Here is a 25,205-nt window from a genome sequence, read left to right as displayed (position 1 = left end):
TTTTAGTAGAGATGGGGTTTTACCATGTTGGCCAGGCTGGTATCGAACTCCTGACCTCAAGTGATCCACCCATCTCAGCCTCCCAAAGTGCTGGGATTACAGGCGTGAGCCACCACACCCGGCCAATAGACTTTTTTTAAAAAGGGAATTCAGCTTTAAAGGTTTCAGAATACATTAGAGATGAGATCTTTGGTTGCAAACAACAGAAGCCGACTCTATCTAACTTAGGCTGAAAATGAACTTGTTTGGGATATTATGGGATAACTCTCAGGACTGACAGGAAAGCTGGAGACCCAGGCTCAGAAAGGGGCAGGACCCAGATGTCTTTGGGCTCTAAGTAGCAGGAATGACTTGACAGCTGATTTTGGGAGGAACCACTACTAGATTGAGCTTCAAATATTTTTTTCCATCGTGTGTCATGCTGTTGAAGATTCATATTCCCAAGAGAGACTCAGATTGGTCTGATTGGCACCTGGTGAGTTAGGGGAAGGCAGTGTCCCCTAGTTGACACCCCCAATAAGGTTGTGCACAGAGTAGGAGAGAGAATTCCCTGAGGTGGAGTGGGGTGAATGCTAGACGGTCACAAAACCAGTGTCCTCTGCAAGACAGCAGTACAGGCTATTGGCTCAGATATTGAAATGCCTGAGTCCGGCTGAGCAGGAATAATTACATAGATGAACACGTTAAGTGACAATTTGCAGCGAGCCCACCCTCTATACTGTTTGATCGCAAATAAGCAAATTTTCTACCCTAACAAGTTCATGCTGGATGCAAAAGTTGAAAGCACATCAAAAGCCTGGCTTTGAAGAAACCCACTAATTTCAGGCAACAGTTCTTCAAACTCTCGTGGAAAAAGAGATTCAGACTTTGTTTCCTGGAGTCACAGTAGGAGAGCCACGACTGAATTATTAGCAATTCCACACTGGTGGGATCATACTTGCTGATGTTTAATTGCACTCTCTGCTGAGCTCACACTGACTCACTTGCCCCCACAGAAGCAAGGGGCAGACAAAGAGGCAGGAGAGGTTATCCTGTTGTATAAATAAGAAGACCTGAAACCACACAGATTCTGACCTGCCCAAGGTCGTGCTGGAAGCTTGGAAAAGAGGGAGCAGCATCACAGAATCGCCGCTTTGAGGGTGGATAAGCTTTTAAGGATGAGTTGCTCTAAGCCCCTCATTTTACAAGCGAGGAAGCTAAGAGCTCACTGAGGTTAAGCAACTAGCCCTGGGTACCCAGCCAGCCAGCCAGCCAGCCCCAGCATCTTCTGAGTCCTCTCCAAGCCCTCAGGAACTGGTAGATACTGTTCGTTGTCTGTCTCTCGGGCTCTGATGCGTGGATTTCAGCGTGGATCTCATAGAATCATAGATTGAAATATATTCCAATTTAGGCATGTTTGTAAGGATTCACTCTCTGTTTATTTTTTCCCAGGATAAAGGAAGCATCTGTGAAATATCCCATAGGTGGCAAAACTATCAGTTTCCTTGAGTAAAACATTTCTGGCTGACCTCCTGCTTGCACAGAGAAGGGTCTTTACGGGCTTACCACCTGAGTAGACAATGATCAATGATGCATTTGCTTAGAACACTGACTCTGGGTGCTTTCCTATGGAGATGCTGGAGTGTTGAGAATCCAGATGACAATGAGCTTTTTTATCCAGGTGTTACAAGCAAATCCAGGTCCTAGGGAGTCTGTGATATATTTTAGGATTAAGACCTTTGGGGTCAGACAGAACCAGGTTCAAATCCTGGCTCTGCCCCTTATATGCTGTGTGACCTTAGACAAGTCGCCTAGCCTCTCTGACCCTCTGTTTCTTCATCTGCAAATGACAGATCCCATCATAAAGAATAAAATGAGGCCAGGCATGGTGGCTCATGTCTGTAATCCCAGCCCTTTGGAAGACCAAGGCAGGAGGATCACTTTAGCCCGGGAGTTCAAGACCAGCCTAGGCAACATAGCAAGACCTCATCTCTGCTAAAAAAAAAAAAAAAAAAAAAAAAAAAATTAGCTGGGTGTGGTGGTGTGTGCCTGTGGTCCCAGCTACTGAGAAGACTGAGACAGGAGGATGGCTTGAACCCTGGAGATTGAGGCTGCATTGAGCTGTGATCACACCACTGCACTCCAGCCTGGATGACAGAACAAGACCCTGTTTCAAAAAAAGAAAAAAAAGGAATAAAATGAGCTGATGCCTCTAAAATGCTTAGCACAAAGCCAGGCATGTAGTAAGGGTGAAATGAATGGCAGCTGTCATAATTAGGACCAAGGTACCTGAAGCAAAAAGGGATATAAAGGGACCTTCCGCAAATCTTTGCTTTTTACAGGAGGGGAATCAGCATTAAAATCCAAGGTAACTTAGGTAATGACAGAGCTAGGTCAGGCATTCATCCTCCTGCTTCTCTATCCAGTGATCTTATCCACTCAACATGTGGCCTCTGGTGGTGGGTTGGGGGTGGGGCACCTGACAGGCCAAACCACTCCCTGCCCCGTGGGTCACGTGGGCTGGAGGTGGGGATGCAGCTATTTCCTCTTCTGGGCCCCTCCCCTCTGCTGTCTTCTACAGCCTCTGATTTCGGGAATGTTTGTGAGTCAAATGACTCCCCGTTCCACTCTTTGGCCCCAGAGGGAGGCCAGGAGATGCGGGCAGAAGCTAGCACTGGCCATTTCTCTGGGGGCCCATCACTTACTGGGCTGACGGAAGCCTGCCCACATCCCATCGGCCCCGGGGAGACAGTGAGAGCAGACCTCTGCGCCAATTTATCTTGGAAATTGTCTTTTCTTCAGGCAAGGAGAGGAGGAAGGAAACCTAAAAGAAAACATCCAGCCACATGGCCGTGAAATCTCTGCCCAAAATCACTCATCCTTTTTAATAATGAGGGCTGTCACGAGCTCTGGTTCAGTCGGAAATGATGGCCTGTGTAAATATTTGGTCTGTAACTGATTTATGGGTTTGGGAACAAAAAAATAAGATTAGTCACTAATCACAGGGATGCAGGAAAATCAACGGGCCTGGACGCCAACACAGATCAGGCCTAAGAGGCAAAGTCCGGGTCGCTGTCTGGATGAGCTCAGGGGATGGTGGAGGAGGCTGGGCTGTGCTGTGCAGTGGGTCTTCACTGGAAGAGGGAGCCATGGGCTTCTGGATTATTCCATGGGGCAGAGGCAGCATTGTCAGTGTCCAGTTAAAGAACTGGCTGAGACCAGCCCCTACCCCTCCCCTCCCAGATTGCAAGTCTAAGATTGATTCTCCTTGGCTAACCCTGAAATTGACAACCTGTTTGCACAGGTACCTCTGTAAAATGGGAACACATGCGATCAACTCTTACGGTAGAATTAATAGAGTGATGAGGAACTGGCTTTGAAATCCGCCAGAACTGCCATCACACTCCAGCCTGTGTTGAATTGTGATCTGCATACATTAATTATTGGGAACGCCGGTTACCTTAACTACAAAATGGAAGTCATAATTGCTCCAACCCCGAATGAGATAATGTGTCATGAGCACAGTGTCCGGCCCCTGGCATGTGACACAGAGAGAACTTGGTGCTGACATAGGCATTTGTATGAGAATTGGAATTCCCTCCCCGAAGTGGGCTGGTACAGGCACTTACCTCTCCTGCCAGCTAAACCCCACATAACCACTCTACACAGTAAATGCCTCCTATTGGAAATATGTATAGAGGGTGGGTGCCAGCCTTGCCTCTCTCATGGCATTGAGGAAAATTGGATCCACTGGAGTGCCACCCCCTCCCTGCTCATTTCCATGGAAAGCCCGTGAGCATTCATGTAATAGTACAGTGGAAACACTTGGATTTTCATGTATTTGTTTAGTTAAACTGTTTTTATGGAGCTGTTACTATATGCCAGGCTTTGTGCTGGGTGCTGGGAGCCAGAAAGAAGTTAAACACAACCCCTGCCTTCCCAGCACTCCCAAACCAGTGGGAGAGGCCCATACTCATCAAGTCATCAGAAAAATCAGTGTGTACTTCAAAACTGTGGTCAGGGCGGTGGAGGAGACCTAACCCGTCCCAGGAGGGGTGGGTCAGGATGAGGAAAGGAGAGACACTAGATAAAGTCCCAGTGGCAGAGATGAGGGCTCTAGGGGAGCCAGGTGATGGGAAGTGGGATTCAGGAGCTACTCTTAGTGTTTTATTTTCACTTCCCGACTTTCAGGTAAGTCTAGATCCTATTAGAACAGTGGTTGGGAAACTACCCAACCTACTATCTAGCCCAGGGGCCAAGTTCAGCCCATTGCCTATTTTTGTAAATAGCTTTATCGGAACATGGTCATACGTGTTCACTTACACATTGTCTGCAGCTGAGTTTCTGCTACAAAGTCAGAAATGGAGAGTTTTAGTGGAGAGCAAGTGACTTGCAAAGCCGAAGGTATTTCCTCTCTGGCCTTTTGCAGAAAAGATTTGGCAACCTCTGCATCAGGACATCTTTCCTTTCCTCTCCCCTTCTTTATTCCTCTCTTGCCCTAGACCTGAAGTGTGTCCTAGTGGACAAGAGGGGAATATGTATTGAAGGAACATTTTGTTCGTTCTTCAAATCTAGCCTTGGTAGAAGGTCTGTTAGGTATCAAGAGATGATTTGTCACTGAGCGAAGTTTAATCTCTAAAATAAGCACTATCTAGCTGTTCTTAAAACATCTTGCATATTTTTCAGGTGTAAATGTTCCAATAGACATATAATATACACATTTATGTAGGTATATGATATGTGTTTAATTTCTAGGAATTTATACATAACTACATTTTCATTTTTGCCAACTAAATCCAAGATACCAGTTACCAGCTGACTTATAGCAGCCATTTAGGAAACAAAAATCCAACTCAAATTTGATCTTCAATGTGTAACTTCTTGAAAAAATAATGAAATATCATCAAAATATTAAATAACAGTTGACTGTGTTATTTAATGTCTGTTTCTCTGTTTTCTAGAATTTTTTTCCTTTGACCAAAATAAAAAGAAAACATTCTAGGCAAAAAAAATAGTATATGTCATACACTATTTATATGTGACTATTATATAACTAAAAATTGTGTTTTATTTTTATAAAGGAATGCTTCTGTTACTAAATTCAAATGGCAGAGACAAGTCTAAAAGTAACAAAGTATCTACTCCCCAAATCCACAGCCGCCTCACCTGCCAACTGCCTCTTGCCTGTCTTTCTAGAAAGTGTTGATACATATATGTTCAGACTGTACATCTATTTGAAGCTTCAACTTAGGAGGCATCTGACTGCTCTGCCTCTCACCCCTAACACACTGAAACTACTGGCAAGTCCTGGGAGAGCTGAGTCCCCTCCCTCCAACCTCATGACCTCCACCCTGCTCCAATCCTCCATCCTCTCTTGCCTGGGTGACTCCAACACCCTCCTTTCCAGATCCCCCAATTCCATTCTTGTTGCCGTTCTTGTTCCATTCTTGTTGGTCAACTCTCTACACATCTGGCAGAGTGATCTTTTTAATTTTAATATTAAGTTCTGAGATACAGCCAGGCGCGGTGGCTCACACCTGTGGTCCCAGCACTTTGGGAGGCTGAGGCAGCGGGTCAGCCGAGGTCGGGAGTTTGAGACCAGCCTGACCAACATGGAGAAACCCCGTCTCACTAAAAATATGAAAAATTAGCCCTGGTGTGGTGGTGCGCACCTGTATTCCCAGTTACTTGGGAGGCTGAGGCAGGAGAATAGCTTGAACCTGGGAAGCAGAGGTTGCGGTGAGCCGAGATTGCATCGTTGCATTCCAGCCTGGGCAACAAGAACAAAACTCCGTCTCAAAAAAAAAACCAAAAAAAACTGAAGTACATGTGCAGGACATGCAGGTTTGTCACATAGGTAAATGTGTGCCACGGTGGTTTGCTGCACCTATCAACTCATCACCTAGGTATTAAGCCCAGCATGCATTAGCTATTTTTCCTAATGTTCTCTCTCCCCCCGCCCCCGCAATAGGCCCCAGTGTGTGTTGTTCCCTTCCCTGTGTTCACATGTTCTCATTGTTCAGCTCCCACTTATAAGTGATAACAAGTGGTGTTTGGTTCTGTGTTCCTGCATTAGTTTGCTGAGGATAATGGCTTCCAGCTCAGTCCATGTCCCTGCAAAGGACATGATCTCATTTCTTTTTATGGCTGCATGGTATTCCACGTTGTATATGTACCACATTTTCTTTATCCAGTCTATCATTGATGGGCATTTGGGTTGATTCCATGTCTTTGCTATTGTGAATAGTGCTGTAGTGAACATACATGAGCATATATCTTTATAATAGAATGATTTATATTCCTTTGGGTATATACCCTGTAATGAGATTGCTAGGTCAAATGGTACTTCTGGTTCTAGATCTTTGAGGAATTGCCACACTGTCTTCCCCAATGGTTTAATTAATTTGCATTCCTGCCAATAGTGTAAAAGTGTTTCTATTTCTCCCCCATTTAGCAAATGGTGCTGGGAGAAGTGGCTAGCCATACGCAGAAAACTGAAACTGGACCCCTTCCTTACACCTTATACAAAAATCAACTCAAGGTGGATTAAAGACTTTAAAGTGATCTTTTAAAAGCAGAATCCAATTCTGTTATCTTCCTTCTTAAAGTCCTCCAACAGCTTCCCAAAGTTCTCAGCATAAAACCCTACCTCCTAACAAGGACCTTCAGTGATCTGGCCCTGCTGCCTCCCGACTTCACCTCTGCCCCTCTCCTCGTCACTTACTCTGAGTTTCCCTGTCCTGGCTTTGCGCCAGTTCTGTGGACTCTGCGACATTCCCCCTGCCTCAGGCTGCCTGATCCTTCTTCCTTCAAATCTTTCAAATCTGGCTTCTCCTTGACATTCAGGTCTCAGCCAAAATGCCAGGTCTGCCTTCCCACCCAGTTACTCACTACCATATCACTGGATTTTAATTCTCTATGTAGAAGCTCTTATTATTGTCATTTATTTATGTATTTATTTTTGAGATGGGTTCTGGCCTTGCCACCTAGGCTGGAGTGCAGTGGCATGATCTTGACTCACTGCAGCCTCCACCTCTTGGGCTCAGATGATCCTCCCACTTCAGCCTCCCTAGTAGCTTGGACTACAGGTGCGCACTACCATGCCTGGCTAATTTTTGTATTTTTTGTAGAGTTAGGGTTTCATCATCTTATCCAGGCTGGTCTCAAACTCCTGAACTCAAGGGATCCACTTGCCTTGGCCTCCCAAAGTGCTGGGATTACAGGCATGAGCCACCACACCTGGTGGTAGCTCTTATTCTTAAGTAGCATTTCCTCGTTGCTATCTGTTTGTCTGTATTCCCCCATCAGGATATAAGCCCAAGGAAAGTATAGCTCTTGTCTGCCTCCTTCATTGCTGGAATCCAATTATTTTACTGTCCTAGTAACACTTACCAGGTCATTTTTTTTGAATTAATATATATCTTTCAAAGACACAATGAGGCCATATCATATCCATTGTTTTTTCTCCTCCCACTTTCACTTTATAATAAATGTTGGTGTTTCCTCTCTCCTGATTCTTTTTTAACACCTACATAGTTTCCTTCAAATGGAATTACCATAATTTAATCGACCAGTCCACTATAATGCATATTTCAGCTGCCTCCAGTCTTTTGCTAAGCACAGTTAATTTCACTATTGTTGGGAGGGGTGTGAAAACCAGACTTGGAGAGGAGGAGAGGAGAGAGAGATGAGATGGAGCAAATGATCTAATTGCAGAACAATGCATCATCTCACCCTTCAATGCTGGGGGCAGGGATTGTTTAGAGCAGCCGTGTCCAAAAGAAATGTTAGAAATGATGGAAATGTTTTCTACCTGCTTTGTCCAGTGCAGTAGCCACTAGCCACATGTAGCTTTTGAGCATTTAAATCATGGATGTAATGGCTGATGAGAAGAATATTAAATTTTGTCTTGCTTTAATTAAAATGTTAATATCCGTAAAGAACAGCATAGATTTAGACAAAGGGATTTATACTGATCATTAAAGAATGTTCCTGTTTACTTCCCTCCCCATAACCCAGTCACAGTGGCATACAATTCAGGGATATGGGGAGAGGAGTGAACAGGAATAGAGAATGTTCATTATTTAGACACAGAAGGTCAAGAGAGAAGCTGTATGCTGAGGGAAAATAAATCCCAAGCAGACCCTTAAAGCAGGCTCTCTTACAAGTTTTCTCTTGACATCTGTGGACAGGTAGTGTAGAACAGGAATCAGCAAATTTGTTCCACAAAGAGTCAGATAGTAAATATTTCAGTTTGGGGTTATGCCAACTCTGTTACAACTAACCCTGCTATTGTCAGGCAAAAGAAGCCACAGACAATATATATATAAATGAGTAGGCATGACTGTGGTCCAAGGAAACTTTATTTACCAAAACAAGGTGAGGGCTGGATTTGGCCATTGGTTGGCCCATAGTTCTTCTAGAACCCCTGTTCTAGAAGAACCTGGCTAGAGCTGCCCAGTTCAGACCACCAGGCAATCTTCCTGAGAACAAAGGGAGAACCATGCCCTAGCCATAACCCAGGAATTCTTGAGTTTTACACACCCAGATGGGCTAAAAGACAGCATGGATAACCCAGTCTCAGTGAATCAGTTACTGGTTCACCACATCTGATTTGAGATTTCTGCTGTCTCTTGAGACACCCGTACCCTTATAGCAGGTGTCAAACAGACTCCTGCCTCATGGCCAGGTCTGTGCTGGTGCAGATGTGATACACAAGTCAGGGTTGCTGACAATGGAAGCTGTGTCTTCTATTTCCCTTTAGACCTCTGAAGTGTAAGAACACAGTGCATCACACTTAGAGTGTGCTCGGTTGGTGTGTGCTGAATTTTTAACCAAGTGCCGCATAACCTCTCTGAACTTCAATTTCCCCATCTATGAAATGGGTATAACTCTAGTACCTTCCTTGTAGGGTTGTTGTGAGGACCGCATGAGTTAATGCACATGGGGAGCTGGTACCTGGACCATAGGAAACGCTCCGTGCACGGTGCTGATGCACATGGAGTGCTGGTGATAGCAACCTAAAGTTCGATGGTTCTGGGAGCTTCAAGGGAGCTCAGACTTGAGTTCAGCCTTTAAGGATACATGGAGAGAAGATGGCACTGGGTCCTAGGAGAGTGAAGGTACAGAGAAGCTGAGCCAGAGCAGGTTCAAGGTGAAAGGAGACGGGGAAACAGAGTTTGGGTCATGTGCCTTCATGAAGTAGGAAATTTACTAGAAACAATACGAATTCATGCCAAGAGGGTGATACCAGTCTTTCCCACTGATGCCATGCCCCACCCCTTGCAGACCCCTCAGCAGACCTTGTCTGCTGTGACCGTCATCACACTTGGGCAGTATCCCTCTTTGAGAAATGAGGAGACAGGCCCAGAGAGGAGAAGTGACTTGTCCAAGACCACACAGCTGGTACAAGGGGAGCAGGACCATCATCCAGGGCCATTTGGAATTCAGTCCCTGCTGCCCACGTCATGTTGTCCATTGTCCTCACCCACAGAAAACCTGCCTTTGCACTACAGAGGTCCCTTGGGGGTTACTTGGCTCAATCTCTGAGAGCTGCATTACCCCCAAACAGATCCCATGACCATAGGGGAACCATATTCCTCCCAGGCCAGATCCTGTGTCATGGGAGCTTGGTTTGAGAGGACAGATGCAGGTAACACCTCTTAGGTACCTCAGCAGTTCTGTTTTGTACCTGGAGGAAAACTCCTTTGCTTCTTGCAAGAAATCTGTTCTTCAGTCCAAATCTCCCTGTGGTCAAGCTCTTGGGTCATAGTGAGGAGGAAACCATGTAGGTCTCACCCAGAGAGCCCCGGAATCCTAACTCCTAGTACATGAAGATGTCTGTGATCCGAAGCTTGGCAAGGGTTGGTGGGGGCGGGGTGGGGGTAGTATCCTCTTTCTGGCACCAGAGTGGGATGGAGCCTCATGTAGCTGTGAGAGCCTGGGCTCCGGATCTGGACAAATTGGGTTAGAAGCCCAATGCTGGCCCGGCGCTGTGGCTCATGCCTGTAATTCCAGCACTTTGGGAGTGTGAGGTAGGTGGATCACTTGAGGACAGGAGTTCAAGACCAGCCTGGCCAATATGGTGAAACCCCATCTCTGCTAAACATACAAAAAAAAAAAATTAGCTGGGCTTTGGTGGCACATGCCTATAATCCCAGCTATTTGGGAGGCTGAGGCGGAGGTTGTAGTAAGCCAAGATCACACCACTGCCCTCCAGCCTGGTCAATACAGCGAGACTCTGTCTCAAAAAAAAAAAGGAGCTCAGAACTTTCTGGACTCAGTTTCTTCATCTGTAAGATGGAACCACCTGCAAGGCTTGATGTTAATATTCACTTGTACATTCATCCAAAATATAGTTTTGGAGGACACACTGTGCATCAGACATTTTTATAGGCCTTGGAGACAACATTGGTAAGCAACATTGAGATAGAGCTCATATTCTAGTTGGCAGACAGAGAGCAAATGAAGAAATTAAGACACCGCTAGAATAAGAATCTCATAAAGTGGCCAGTCCTGTGTGTGGCCCCTAGTAACTATCCCATTAAAAGTGGTAGGTATTTTTCTTGTTCGAGTTATGGCGCCAAAGAATCCCTTGAGACAAGGGTGTACTGTATTAGTTTGCTAGGGCTGCTATCACAAAATATCACAGATCGAGGGGCTTAAACAATGGAAATGTAGTTTCTCACAGTTCTAGAGGCTGGAAGTCCAAGATTGAGGTGTTGGCAGGGTTGGTTTCTCCTGAGGCCTCTCTCTGTGTCTTGCAGATGGCCGTCCTCTTGCTGTGTCCTTACATGGCGGCTTCTATACATTCCTGGTGTGTTGTCCTCTTCTTAAAAAGACACCAATCCTATTGGATTGGGGCTCTCCCTTATGATGTCATTTAAGCTTAGTCACCTCTTTAAAGGTTCCATCTCTAAATATAGCCACATTCTGAAGTCCTAGGGGTTAGAACTTCAACATAGGAACTTGAGGGGGACAAAATTCAGCCCATAACATGCATTGATGGTGAGAACCAAGAGAATGTCTTAAGACCAAAAACGCAGTGTGGGGAGAAGGGGCATTTTGGCCAAGTATTCCTTGCACAGCTTTTCTCTGGATGCCTTTGATGATGCTGTTGTATGCTCCCTTCTTCAAGGAAGGCTTCATGCTTCCCAGGCCTGGCATCATCACCTTATCCCGATGATGGACACCCTTCTCCACTTGTCAGTGTCATTCTCAGACTTTGTGTGTTTGAGAATTCAAGTCATAGCATTTGTACACTATGACTTATTTATCCCTTCCACTATTGATGGTCACTGAGATGTTCCCAGTGTTTGTGTGGCCCTTATGAATAACGCTGCCATGAACATTCTTACAAAGGTCTTTTTTTGCAGACATGGGCCCTCATTTTGGTTAGATACATGCCTGGGAGTAAAATCGTTGGGTCAGAGCTTACTTTCAGCTTTAGTAGCTACTGCCAAGTCATTTTTCAAAAACGGTTGTACCAATTTACACTCCCACCAGGATTTTAGGAGAGTTCTGTTTGCCTTATATCTTTGCCAATATTTGTAACTGCCAGTCTATTTTTAGCCATTTGGGTGGGATCTATACTATAGTTTACTTAACATTTTTTTAGCCAACATCTCCTCCCCCTCGTTTGTCTTCTTATTCTTCCTTTGCTCTTCCTTTTTCTCCTTTGTCTTCCTTTTTCTCATCCTTCTTTCTCTTCCTCCTCCCCTTCTTCTTTTTCTTCTTCTTAGTATCTTTTGCATATAGAAAATAATTACTATGAAATTATAGATTTGACGTGCAAAGGCTATTTCTTGAATTTTATTAAAATGCAAAAAGATGCATCCATGTCTTCTCTAAAAGGACTGCGTATTCCTCCACACTTGGGGAAATGCAGCTTGTGCTATTTCACAGGCTCATCATGCCCCTTTTTTTTTGCCAGGACCCTGGTTGATTAATGCCATGCTTGGGGAGTGCTCCAGCCAGAAATGAGGGCTATCACCTGTGGCCAATAATAGCAGATTCTCAATAAACATCCCCTTGGTGTTACACTTAATGGGGCTTTGCTTTTCCAAACTGCTCCCTTTCCTGGGCTCTGAGCAGCTGAGCCGAGAGCTCGTAAGCTCTGCTGCCCCAGAACATTGTGCATTCTTTGATTTTGAAAAGTCTTTCCTGGAGGCCTCCTCTTGGGTCATTGGATCAGCCCAAGAGCAAAGGATTTAAAAGGGCCAGTTTGATAGGGACAGCTCATAGCCCTGTGTAAGACCACTGGGCATTTTTCCTGTTTGGGGAAATGGTTACTGGATTAGCATTTTGCTGTACAGGGCGGTCTGCAAGAATGTGTGCTCTTGCCTGTCCTCAGTGCAGGCTTGTGAGGAGCTTGTCTGTTCCCAGCCCTGCCATTTCCTCCCAATTGGCTGGGCCAGATGCTCCAGACACAGTTAATGAGATGCTGAGGGATTTGGCCGGGTAAAGGCTTCTGAGTTCAAGGGGACACAACCCACACGCTCGAGGAGGCTGAGGCCATGTGAGCCAGCGGCTCTGTTTCACTCAGACCCCAGCACACTTTGGGAAGAGGAAATGGTGCAAAGACTAAACATCAGTTTGGGGCTTCCCTTGACGATCTCTGTGATGAAGGCTGGGAGAGGTGGGCTGGCAAAAGGGTATCGATTCAGTTTTCTGAATGTGTAACCACCTGCCAGACCTAGGCCAAGGGTGGCCGGGGGCTGACAAAAGAAATTGTCAGAAAGAAAAAGAAATTGTATTTCTGTCCTTGAAGAGCCCTTACTTGGGAATTAACTGGGAAGACACTGCTAAACCAGCCCTCCTGATTTGCAGATGGAGACTGGGTCACATTCCTTTAGAATTCCCCACAAATAGAAGATGTCACATAGTCCTTGCTTGAGGTGGGATACATGGGCTAGGGTGAGCATCTGTAGACCCAGCTTCTGGGTCCCTGTCTTATGCTAGATGGTGAGGATACAGGCCCTTTTTGTGTGATGGGCATGGGCCCTAGGGGAGACAGACATTCCTCTGGTAACCACATAAGTAAATGCAGAATTCCAGCTGGGATGCATTCTAAGAAGGAAAGCAGGTGGTGCTGGGAGCAGGTGTAACCAGGAGATCTGACTGGTTTGGGAGTTAAGGATGGCATCTCTAAGGAAGTGGTACCTTAATGATGAGTATGATACCACTAACAAGCACAATGGGGAATAATGTCCCAGGCAGCAGGAACAGCATGTGCAAAGGCCCTGAGGTAGAGAATTTAGTGTGGTCAAGGACCAGAAAGATGACCCGAACAGCTAGAGTCCAAGATGACACAAGAAGTTGGAGGGTAGGTGTGGAGGGTCCTAGGAAGCTTTTATAGACCACAAGAAGAGAGAACAACTGGAAACCTTTGTGGGGTTTTAAGAAGAGGAGTGACATGATACAATGTATACTTTTTAAAGCCTGCCTTTGACTGCTGGGTAGAGAATACATTGTAAAGAATCCAAAGTGGGATCCAATTACTCAACCATAAAAAGTCATTTAGTGATGATCCATGCTAGAACATGGATGACCCTCAAAAACATTGTACTGAGTGAAGAAGCCAGACACAAAAGGCCACATCTTGTAGGATTCCATTTATATGCAATGTCCAGAATAGGCAAATCCATAGAGCGAGAAAGCTGATTGGTGGTTGCAGGGGCTGGAGGAAAGGGGAAATGGGAGTGACTAATGCGTAAGGGATTTCCTTTTGAAGTGGTGAGCATTTGGAACTAGATAGAGGTTGTGATCTTCCAATATGAATGAACTTAATGCTACAGAGTTATTCAATTTAAAATGGTGAATTTCACGTTATGTGAATTTCACTTTAGTATAACAAAAAAGCAAAAATGGAACCAAATGCAAGTGAGTCTGTGATTCCAGCGAGGAGGCAGCGGCAGCCCAGGTGAGAAGAAGGTGGTGGCTTGGACCAGAACATTGGGGCTAGAGATGGAGAGTAATGAACTCATTCAAAGACAATGTAAGATTTCTCGGGATCCTTTTAGTTTTGATACTGTATGTAAATTGGGCATCAGAAAAGTGGGAAGAGTTTTCCCAGATTCCAACACTGGAAGAGTCCTTTGCTGTACTTGGGAAACATGCATTTTCCTAAGCATAGGTGATGGCCTGGAGCTGAGTGTCTTTCCCTAACACAGATGTGCAGCCTTGGCTTAGCCCAGCCCCTCTGCACAGCTTACCTTGTCAGGCAGCCCTGACTTGCTGGCCCATCCAGAAAGCACCATGGTACACCCAGGGCTGATATAGCCCCAGAGGATTTGGCTTCCCTTTCTAATGTTTTGTGCCACCTCATTTTGTTGATTTTCTCTGAATTGGCCTTATTTCCAGATGAGACATCTGTGTGACAGATATCTAATATCCTACAAAGATCACGGGAAAGAATGCTCTTTTTAATTGCATCTGTGAGATACATTGCAAAATATTCACTAAATCTTAAGTACACAGTCACAGTCATTAGAAACAGTCATTTGTGTCTGTTTTTTCCCCCTGACCATGCCTTGGTAATGAGGGTGGATGGAAAGGTGAATCCCACATCTTGTCCATGAAGGCTTCCTTGATGGGTAGGAAGCAATATGGGATTTCTTTCCACCCTACTCTAATCAAATAGCCATGTATTCTCTCGTTTTCTTTTACTCCCATTCTCTCTTCTGCCCTTCTTTCTCTCCATCTTTTCATCCCACCATTCTTCCCTTTTCCATCCTTCCTTCCTCTTTCCATCTGTCCATCCTTCCGTTCTCCCATTCTTCTCCATTCCTTTATCCGTTCTTCTGTCTTCCCATTCTCACTTTTATTCCATCCATTTACCCTTTAATTCTTTCATCTTCCTCCGCCATCCTCCCTTCCTTTTATCTGTGTTCCCATCCTCCCATCCTCTCTGTCCTTCATCAATTCCATCCTTCCACTTTTTCACCCTTCCTTCCTTCTTTCCATTCTTTTATCCATCCATCTTTTCATCTATCCTTCTGTCCAACTAACCCTTGTTTAGATATACCCCTTCTCCCCTCCATCTGTGGCCATGGTTGGTAAAACAGATTGACTCTGAGGTCATTGAGCTCCTGCTAAACTTGTGCCGGGTCAGACTTGGTTCTTCTTGCCAGAGGATCTGGTCTTGTCACTTAGCTCAGTGCCTCAAGGCTCCTGTCAGGGTTTTGGAGATGACGGTGGTTATCTATCACCAGAGGGTTTTGCTGTGTCCTCTTCACTCACTAAGGGCCGTGGTAGATTGAAAGTTTGTTGGATATCGCCAGGCGCAGTGGCTCACGCCTGTAATCCCAGCACTTTGGGAGGCCGAGGCCGAGATGGGCAGATCACAAGGTCAGGAGTTCAAGACCAGTCTGGCCAACATAGTGAAACCCCATCTCTATTAAAAACACAAAAATTAGCCGGGCATGGTGGCACACGCCCATAGTCCCAGCTACTTGGGAGGCTGAGGCAGGAGAATCCCTTAAACCCTGGAGGCAGAGGTTGTGGTGGGCCGAGATCGTACCACTGCACTCCAGCCTGGGTGACAGAGCAAGACTCAGTCTCAAAAAAAAAAAAAAAATTTGTTGGATATTTTGGGTGAAAATTGCAGCTTGGCTTCAATGTTGGCTTCTTCAAGTCTGCTTCTATAGCTATACAGACATCTGATTTGACCTGGTCATAGTGACTTTAATAGCAGGTGACATCACCTGAACCCTCACTCTGTGCTGGGTCCCCTGCCAAGCTTGTTATCTCATAGAATTCTCACAATAGCCTTCTGAGATTGGTGTTAGTATTCTCCCCATTGCCCAGATGAGGAAACCGAGATCACTTTCTCAAGGTCACAATCAGGACTTAAGTCCCAGTCTCTCAGACCCCAAAGCCTATGAGTTTAACCACTAGATTACACGGCATCTGTGGGATATACTGCAAAATATTCACTAAATGTTAAGTACACAGTCACAGTCATTAGGAACAGTCATTTGTGTCCGTGTATGGATGTTTCTTTGAATCTTCAACTTTGAGCATTTGCGTGGGATGAAATGGCACCCCTCCCCCCGCCGCCTTGCTTTCCTTTCTTCTCTGACCATGGGCAGGAAAGAGTCCGCCAGTGCGTGCTGCTATAACTGGAGGCTCCTTGCTGGTCCTCGCCGTGGGCCCCTGGGGAGATAAGCAGAGTTGGCGTTCCAGGCACTAAGGACTTTGCAGGCATGCTTAGACTCCCTCAAGCCAGCGAGCAGCAGGCCTCCTTCACAGTGGGGCTTTTAACCTGCTTGTGTGGGATGCCCCCAGGCTTAAACCAATAGACTTTTCTGAACTCTCCATCCAGGATTCTGAAAATCTGCAAGGAGGCTGTGCTCTGGCCACAAGAGGGCGCCCCACTCCTGGGCAGGCAGGATGGGAGTTTGGGGGAGGTGGGTGGGAGGAGCTGAGAGATTCCTTTTGGATGCAGCTTTGAACCAAGCGCTCTTAAGCGCACTCCTTGGGAAGGGAAGAAATGTTTTCAAGCCCACTGAAAAGTTTCATTTCATTCAACTAGTACCAAGCTAAGGGATGAAGGATCCAACAGGGTAAACCACATGCTTCCTGACCTCAAGGAGCCTACAGTCATGTGTGGAAGGCAAAGAATTAGAAGGGAATGTGATGTGTGCCAGAGTCTTAATCCAGAACAGTCATTTAGTAAGCATTTAATGAGCACCTACTATGTGCCAGGCTTTGTGCTGGTTGCCAAGGATAGGAAAATGAACAGCACAGAGTCATTGCCCTCAAAGACCGCAGTCTACTTGGAAGACAGCAAATTTGAAAAAATAGGAAACTGTTGCCATCAATCTGTCTGTCTCTCTGCTGTCTGTCTGTCTGTCTATCTATCTATCTATCTAATGATCAATCAATCAATCGAGAGAGAGAGAACTGAGAAGGAACACCCAACCCAGTCTAGGAGGGAAGAGGGAGTATTAGGGAATGCTTTCTGGAGGAAGAACACCCAACCCATGCCGAAATGAATTAGGATATCAAGGAAGACTTCCTGGAGGAGAGGACATCAGAGCCAAGTCATAAAAGACAAGTAGGGTTTATCCAGGCAAAGCAACAGAGTGTATTCCAGGTGGTGGAGACAGCATATACAAAGAGTGAGAAGGCCCCAGGGCCAGACCAAGGTGTGTGTGTGGGTAGATATTGGGTACCATGTTAAGGACATTGGGTCTTTTCCAGCATGTGATGGAAAAGCAGGTCCTAAGAGAGTGAGGTGAGGGAATGATAAGTTACCCCGACTCTGTGGGTAGGAGAGGGCATTATACACGTGGTAACATTTGAACTGGGCCATGGAGTATGTGTAGGGGTTCACTAGGTGGAGGAGGAAGAGAAACGATAGAAACACTCTGTGAGGGGCAGCTTTGCCGTTCCGTGGGGGCCACTGAACAGGGACTCTCCTGGGTCCCTGCCCTGTCTCCTTCATCTATTACAGCATTTTTCTGTTTAGTTACTCCAGAGCAAAAGGGCTCAGTGCTAGACACAGGGGGGCAAAGGGAAATATCTGCGTGGGGTTTCTGGGTGGTTCTGGTGAAAGGGTTCCAAGAAAGAGGTGGATGAAGCAAAAGTGAAGATTTGGGGCTCAGTTCTTGGCCACCCCAGTGCCTCTGACCTGAGCATGTCCCAAATCGAACTTCTCAGGATAGTGGCCTCGGGGTGGGTGATGATGTGGGGTTGGGACTGACATGCAGGGTCTGGTGTGGGTGCAGTTGAGAGATGCACCCTGGTGCCGTACTGCCTGGTTTCAGGGCTGGCACCACCTTCACCACATCCCTTATCTTCTCATTGCTTTGGTGTCCTCATCATTGGAGAGAAGATAATAACAGCATCTCCCACCTAAGGTTACCATGGCACTTAAGTGAGGTCATACATGAAAAGCACTTGATACAGTCCCTAGGACATGGTTGGCACTCAAATCAAAGCAGCGGTAACAGCGGCTGTTGTTGCTGTTATTATTATGATGAAGCCTCCTGTTTGATAAAGTTGAAAAATTTTGAATGTCCATGTTTTATGCTTATAATTTCAGAGCTGTTTTCTCTCCGTTTCAGATCAAAGCTTAATCAGCACCTTGCTGGAATCCTTGTTTTTAGTGTCTCCTTTCCATCTCTTTCTCAGTATGAGAGGGCCTGTTGGAAATGGAATAATTTCACCTCCTAATAATCTGTTGGCAAGGAAGATGCCTAGAAAAAAAAGAAACAATTCAAAAAGAATCTTAAATACCCTATTTTTTTTATTTCAGCAACAGACTGTGAATAATTGCTAAGCCCCTCACTTTCTTTATCATTTTTAAATTTTATTATTATCATTATTAGTATTTTAGAGACAGGGTCTCACTATGTCACCCAGGCTGGAGTGCAGTGGTACAACCGTAGCTCACTACAGCCTCAAACTCCTGGTCTCTAGTGATCCTCCCACCTCAGCCTCCTGAGTAGCTGGGACTGCAGGCACATGCCTCCAAACCCGGCTAATGTTTTAATTTTTTATGGAGACAGGGTCTTGCTATGTTGCCCAGGCTGGCTGCAAACTCCTGGCCTCAAGTTATTCTCCCACCTTGGCCCCCGAAAGTGCTGGGATTATAGAGATGAGACACTGCACTCAGCCCTCTTTTTTTTTTTTAATTTTAGCAATGTATTTTACTTAACCCAACATTTGATGCATACAAAAATATTGTTAGGTATTGTCCATTATTATTATTTTTCATTCTAAGCCTATTTCAGTCAAGCCTTGCCACAATTCAAGTGCTCATGTGGACGAGTAGCTCTGTTATTGGACAGGGTAGCTCTATACTAAGAAATGGCCAGGATGTGACAGATCCATTCTTGAGGGCGTAGTTATTCTCAGCCTTCAGTATACATTGCACTTTTTTTTGATAGTATCAAATTTTGCCATAAGCTTAACTCTGATGGATACTTGCACTCATAACACATTGCTATTAATTAATTGTTTAAATATCATACTATTACCCGTTTCAGTGAGTTACCTATACATTTCCTTACCTTTATGATTCTGTGTAAGAGACAGTCCCTGGCTTTATTGCACAATTGTTGCCATGAATGTACCATGTTGTAGGCAGAAGGCAGATGCTCACCCACTGGTGGGGTGAGACCAATGCCCGTGTGTAGGATTGAGATTAGACATCACCCCTCTCTCTTCTCTTGAATGAATCTATAACTGGCCATGGATCAAATGCTGTGAGCTGAGGGGTCCCTGGAAGAGCTCTTCTTTACCTTCCTTCCTTTTACCATTTAGAGATCATTCAACAAATATTTAAATTCCTGCTCTATGTGACTCGTTTTGCTGGGCACAGAGTATACAAAGAATACCATTCAATCTCCTGGGTCTTGAAGAGTCCCCAAGAGGAGAACCAAACTTTCCTGAAGCTTCTGCTTGGTTTCAGCTGCAGATTCTTTCTTCTGAAGGAACTATCAGACAGATATCCATAATATAATTATAATAATTCATGTTTATACTTTGTATTAATTCACTTACGGGCATTTTTAAATCCTCTCCACAATTCTCCAAAGAAGGACTCTTTTGTAGGCAAGAGAACTGAGGCTTGAGAAGTTTAATGGACTCACCCGGGGGTGGTGAGACCAGTTATTTGAATCTGGGGAGTCTGGCCCCAGCATAGTGTAATTCTTGCAAGCTGCACCTGCTTTTCTCCAGCAATGCTGCTATGGTGGACACAGCGATGAAGGGTGGGGACACCCAGGGTCCCTTGTCTATATCACTCTTCTGATCTCTGGCAGCTGCCTGTGAGGCTGTGAGGCACCCCATCAGATCCAGCCTATGATCTGGTGGAGCACCCTCCCTCCTGAACTCCTAAGGTGGGCACCATCTGAGGCTCCTGGTAGGCACTGGACCAAGAGCTAGACAGAGCCGTGGGTGGGCTGGGAAGAAGGAGCCCGGCACCAGAAGTCCTGAGCAAGAGGAAGCATTTCCAGAAGAGGCACTGTGATCCTACCGAAGGCTTAGTCTACTTAGATCTCTTGAAAGTCATCAGGCTTAACATCTACAGAAATGCACTGATTATTGTTACATGGAGGAAGGGCAGTGGATTTGGGGATTAAACACGTAGATGGTGAATGCCACCTTGACACAGATCTGGACTCACTTGAGGACAGCCTGGGATTTGCTGTTTTTGTCAAATGGCCAAAGAGCAGCTTGGCCACGGGTTGGGGGCTTGGAGCTCTGGAGACTCGAGATGTTTAGGCAAAAGTTGCGGGATTGGAGTTGGAAGCTGAACTTGACACTGGCTCTCTAGAGCTTCTCTAGGGAGCTGGGCAAAAAAGAATGGCTGAAGTGTTTGCTTGTGCTCCATGGTAGAATGAGCTTCTTAGAGGGACCTAGGGGTGAGAGGGTAAACCCTTTTTGCCCAGCCCTTGTGTCTCTACCTAAAAGCCTGTGGGCTCTTCTAATTTCTCCCTGTGGGTTTTGGACCCCTCATGGGAAACACAAGGCTGGGCCTCCCTGCTGTAACTTTGTGCACCTATGGATATATTTCCTTTTCCTCTTTTTCTGTCTCCCTTTCAGAGCCAAGAAGAAGAGCAAACCCTTGAACCTCAAGATCCACAGCAGCGTAGGCAGCTGCGAGAACATCCCCTCTCAGCAGCGCTCCCCGCTGCTGTCCGAGCGCTCCCTCCGCTCCTTCTTTGTGGGACACGCACCTTTCCTGCCTTCCACCCCTCCTGTTCACACTGAGGCCAACTTCTCTGCAAGTAAGTCACCCTGCCGGGCTGCACTGGGAACGCTTGCCATGCCACCTCCTTCTCCCCAGCACCTGCTGTCCTCTGTGCCAGGTGCAAACTCGCTCTTCTTTATCTCAAGGGCTTGTGAAATGCTCACTGATAGAGCTTCACCCATCCTCTGCCCACAGCCTATGCCACTCATGCCCATTTGGATGGTTTTGGAGGGGGGCATAACTGACGCTGGGGAGGTTGACTGGGTGTTGTCGTTGGTCCCCGGTTCCTGCTCTTTCCCCTGAAGTTGTGAAGAAAAGATAGAGAAAAGCAAGCAGGCATTCAGGGAGGCACCCGCCCTCTCTCTCCCTCTTCCCGGCTGTCTCTCAGCTGCCTGATTACAGGATTTTTCTTGGCTGCTGTGGCTAAGGCATCTATGATTAAGTTTTGTATTTTTTTCCCCACTCAGGTCAATATATATAACCTTTACATCTCAAAGATGTATTTGGGTTCAAATGGGGTTGAGCATGGCCTGAGGTGGTTTACTTTCTGCTCTTACGAATTTCTGCTGGAGACAGGGTGGTTATTACTTAGAGCGGAAATGGAACTTTTTGGTGATGGAGGGCTGGTTTAATCTTCTCTACCCAGAGGCCCGATTTGCTGAACAGGCACAGATGTGGTCAGAGGGGCACCCCCCCCGAATAAAGCCCAGCCAGTCCTCCAGCCAAGACAGCAACTTTTATTGATTGGTTGCTCAAGAGAAGGAAGGGCTCTGAGAATGTAGAAGAAATAACCCCTGGCCCTTAATTCAGCCACAGGCTGTGCACGTTGTGTTGCTGCTCTGAGAAATGATGAGACATGTTCACTGAGCCCTGATACATGCTAATCACTCACAGGCAGGGCCCCATTTAGTTCTTGCAAACAATCCCTCGCGCAGATGGATTATTCCCATTGTACAGAAGGGGAAACTGAGGCCCAGGGATGTCAAAGAACTTGCTCAAAGTCACACAGGTGTTGAGTATTTGAGCTGGGATTTGAATTCGGTTCTTTCTAACACATCACACATCATTTGATAACCATGACCGCTCAAATACTCAGCAGAATGCCTTTCTCTAAATATGGGGTTTCCTTCATTACTTTTATCTAAGGGTTCTTACACTTTGAGAATTTGACAAGATCTATTAATTCTGTGCCTGGAAAAAAAGGCAGGCACATGTAATATCCAACATCCCACTAGATGGTTAGGCTGGGGCCCGAATAGTGAGCTTGGTTTATAGCCCGTGGGTGTTTATGGCGCATCCGTGGTAGGAATCAGCTGAGGGTATGGACTGATGAACCATGTGGACATCAGTTAGGAGTCGGTCCAGAGGCTGCCTTGTCTTGGTGCCCAGGTTAGGCAGGCTCTAAATCGAGCAAACTAAAATAGTACCCTCGACTCCCAGGTCCATACCAGAAGGCCAATTTATTAATTTGTCCAGAGAAATCACTGCCAGAGAGAGCACCCTTCATGACGGTGGGCCTGCATGGTAGTCAAAGAGACTGGCTGCATGAGCGTGGATGAAGAAAAGCGTGATAGTGACAAGTCCAGTGTGTAGCAACAGCCAGGTGAGGCAGATGTCATGACCAGGAGCAGATGCCTGGGTTTGAACCCCAGTTATTCTACTTTTAAGCAATTATGTGTGACCTCAAGTGAGTTCAAAGCCTCTGAACCTGTTTCCCCATCTGTAAAATGGGGACAATAAGAGGTTCATCTTGCAGACAGTTGTGAGGATTAGATGAGCTCATGCATGCCAAGCCTTCTGCACAGTTCCTGGCACACAGTAGGTGCATAATAAATGGTGGCTTTTATGATGATGTTTTATTCTTGAAGCATTTACAGCCTGTGGGCTGATGGTTAATTTGGGGCTTCTGTGGTTAAATGCCTTGCAGTTTACTTCCCCTCCCCACTTCCCCATGGCCCGAAGAGTGCTTGGCATTTACCTTGGCATGACTCTGGGTGACTGCCTCTAGCAGCCATCTGTCCTTGGTCATCGCCATCCTATGAGTGAATGTCAGCCGGGCCCCCTCCAGGGGTTGGCCACTGCTCTGCACTTTAGTTTTGGCCAGAGTAAAAACATCTCCTTCCTGCTTTAAAAAAAAAAGACAACAAAACACAGATTTAAACATTTGAGCCCCCGTCCCTACCAAAGAGTTTTTGAGGATTCATCATGGCTTCTAACTTTTTGTTCCCGCCCTGGTCTCCACCTAAGAGGAAAAGCTTTTCTGCTTGCCTGTGGACAGGAGCAAAGTCCTTAATTAAAAGGTGGCTCCCAGCAGTCAGAGGCACCAGGAGCACAACTGCCCCTTGGACAGTCTTGGTTCTTCAAAACAGTTGCTCTCTGAGCTCCCAGAAAGAAGAAAGACAGCATTTGAGTCTCAGTGGAAGAATGAGTGCGTAACCCAAATATTAGCTGAAACCCCAGGGACCAGTTCCCTATCTGTTGATTCTAACAAGTAATAGAAACAGAGGCAGCCTGGTGTGGGGCAGGCAGGTTCATTTGGGAAACGAGATGCTCTCTGTTGGAATCTCAGTGTTGCCGCCGGTTGCCTTTGTGGCCTCTGTCTCTGCCTGGTGTGTCAGCTGCACTATTTCAGTTAAGACTCACCCCAGTCTGTGAGGCAGGTGCTAGAATTCCCATGTTACAGATCAAGAAACTGAGGCTCAGAATGGTGCATGAATTTGTCCATGGGGTCCCTTCTGAATCCAGATCCAATCTAGCCTGTGTTGTATCACTTCAATGTGGCAAGTTCCTTCCTCTATCTGGGTCTCAGTTTCCCCAGGGGTATGCACTCCCTGAGGGTCCATTTCAGTGACTCTGAGGTCTAGCCACTGAGTTTTCCTAGGCAAATCTTTTGATGCAATTAGAATGCTGGTTTTGGGGACTCTGGGTGGGGCTTGGGGTTGGGAGAACACAGCTATCAGGTGCCGACTCCTCCTTGTTGGTAATAGTTCCCATTCCCACGCCACTGTGAATTCCAGAAGAGAACTCCCTGCTTTTGGGCCCTGGTGGCAGCCTTCCTCCTGCTGAGCCAGCCAAGGGGGCCCCTGGGGCTGCATCCCTGCCAGGCTCAGTCTGTCTGCCTGTTTGTAACTGTCGGCTCTGGCTCTGGTCTGCACTGTGAAGGGTGGTGACACGTCATCTTGTTACCCCATGATGGTAACGCCTGGGGACAGCATTAGGCAGATCTGGCTGTAGTGTGGCCAAGCCTCACAACCTCAGGGTGCCCAGCCACCTTGAGTGGGCTGCGAGAAGGACATCACCTTCTTGGGGCTTACCCTACTCCCCTGGCCTGGGAGTGGTGAGTGGGGAGAGGGAGGGAGGGGAATGGCAGGAGCCTTCGCTCATGGAGGAATCTGTCTCCAAGGTTCACCAGCCCTTGGGGTTCATAGCCTCACTCAGGTAGGGCTAGAATGAAAGACGTCAGATGCTTCTGTTCACCATGGGAGATATTGACTCAAATGAACCTGCTTCCCAGAGAAATAGAGAGCAGTGGACTTATCTCTCCACCCTTGCTGTATTTATTCTGTGTTGCATTTGGGTGGGCCACCATGCTCTGGTGGTTTGCTTAGGTGCTCTTCACCAATGGATCATCTTTACCCCAGCAATCTGCAAGCTCGTGGGCTCCTTGTAGGCTATCTCTGATCCCAGCTGATGGAGGTCAGGCTTTCTTAAATCCCCTAAAGAAAGGCTACTTCACAGTGAAAGAGTGCCACCTAGATGGAAGGAATAGTTGTCATCATTCATTACCAGCTGGTAGAAGTGACTTCGGGTTTAAAGCAACTAACTGGATGCTGTTAAGTCGCTGGACAAATTACTTAACCTCTTGAGTCTATTTTCTACCCGGCAACAAGGCAGTGAGGATACAATGAGAAATGCATGTAAATTCCCTAGCATGGGGACTGGTACTTAGAGCACTGAGTCTCAATAAAGGGTGGCTTTGGGAGCCATTGCTGTATGTTACATGATGAAGTGGCTTGCAACAATGATGAAAACCATGTTAATAATAGCAATCGGCATGTATTGTGTTGACGATGCTCCAGGCATTGCACAAAGCAGTTCACTTTTATTATTTCATTTAAACTCCATCATCCTCTATAAGGTAGCTACTACTATTATTCCCATTTTACAGATGAAGAAACTGGGGTTGAGAGAGTTTAAGCAGTTGGCCCAAGGTCACAAGGTCAGGAAAGAGGTGAAGTTTGCCATCCTTTTGCATCCTCCACTCTGCAGTGCTCGGTTGTGAAATTGCAATGTCATCTTCATTAAAACTTGCTTGCTCATTAGGTAGGGAACTGAACATGCTCACGTTTTCTCTCCAATGCACTTGCATCACGGGGGGACTGTGTTGTGGGTGACAGCCTTGCTCAAAGGACGCCTCTTTGTCAGTGCGCTGTGCTCACTTAGAAAGCAGCACCCACATTGACTAACCATTTGCTGCTCCACCTAGACTCTGTTGTTATTATTCTAGGGATCTGTCGTCCCA

The 25,205-nt window shown here is 46.2% G+C and overlaps 1 protein-coding gene across 2 annotated transcripts in view; it reads left to right on the top strand.

Moving 5' to 3' along the window:
* Positions 1–25,205, top strand: part of KSR2 (kinase suppressor of ras 2) — a 518,358-nt gene that overhangs the window by 283,274 nt on the left and 209,879 nt on the right. For both annotated transcript variants that reach the window (XM_063593706.1, XM_063593707.1), the window contains one exon: positions 20,536–20,720. In XM_063593706.1, the coding sequence (XP_063449776.1) occupies positions 20,536–20,720 (185 nt within the window). The remainder of the gene's footprint in view (positions 1–20,535; positions 20,721–25,205) is intronic.

The sequence above is a fragment of the Pan paniscus genome, chromosome 10 (genome assembly GCF_029289425.2).
Source record: "Pan paniscus chromosome 10, NHGRI_mPanPan1-v2.0_pri, whole genome shotgun sequence".
Classification (NCBI taxonomy): Eukaryota; Metazoa; Chordata; class Mammalia; order Primates; family Hominidae; genus Pan; species Pan paniscus.
The sequence above is the reverse complement of the archived record's forward strand: the minus strand, read 5'-3'. Positions and strand labels throughout refer to the sequence as shown.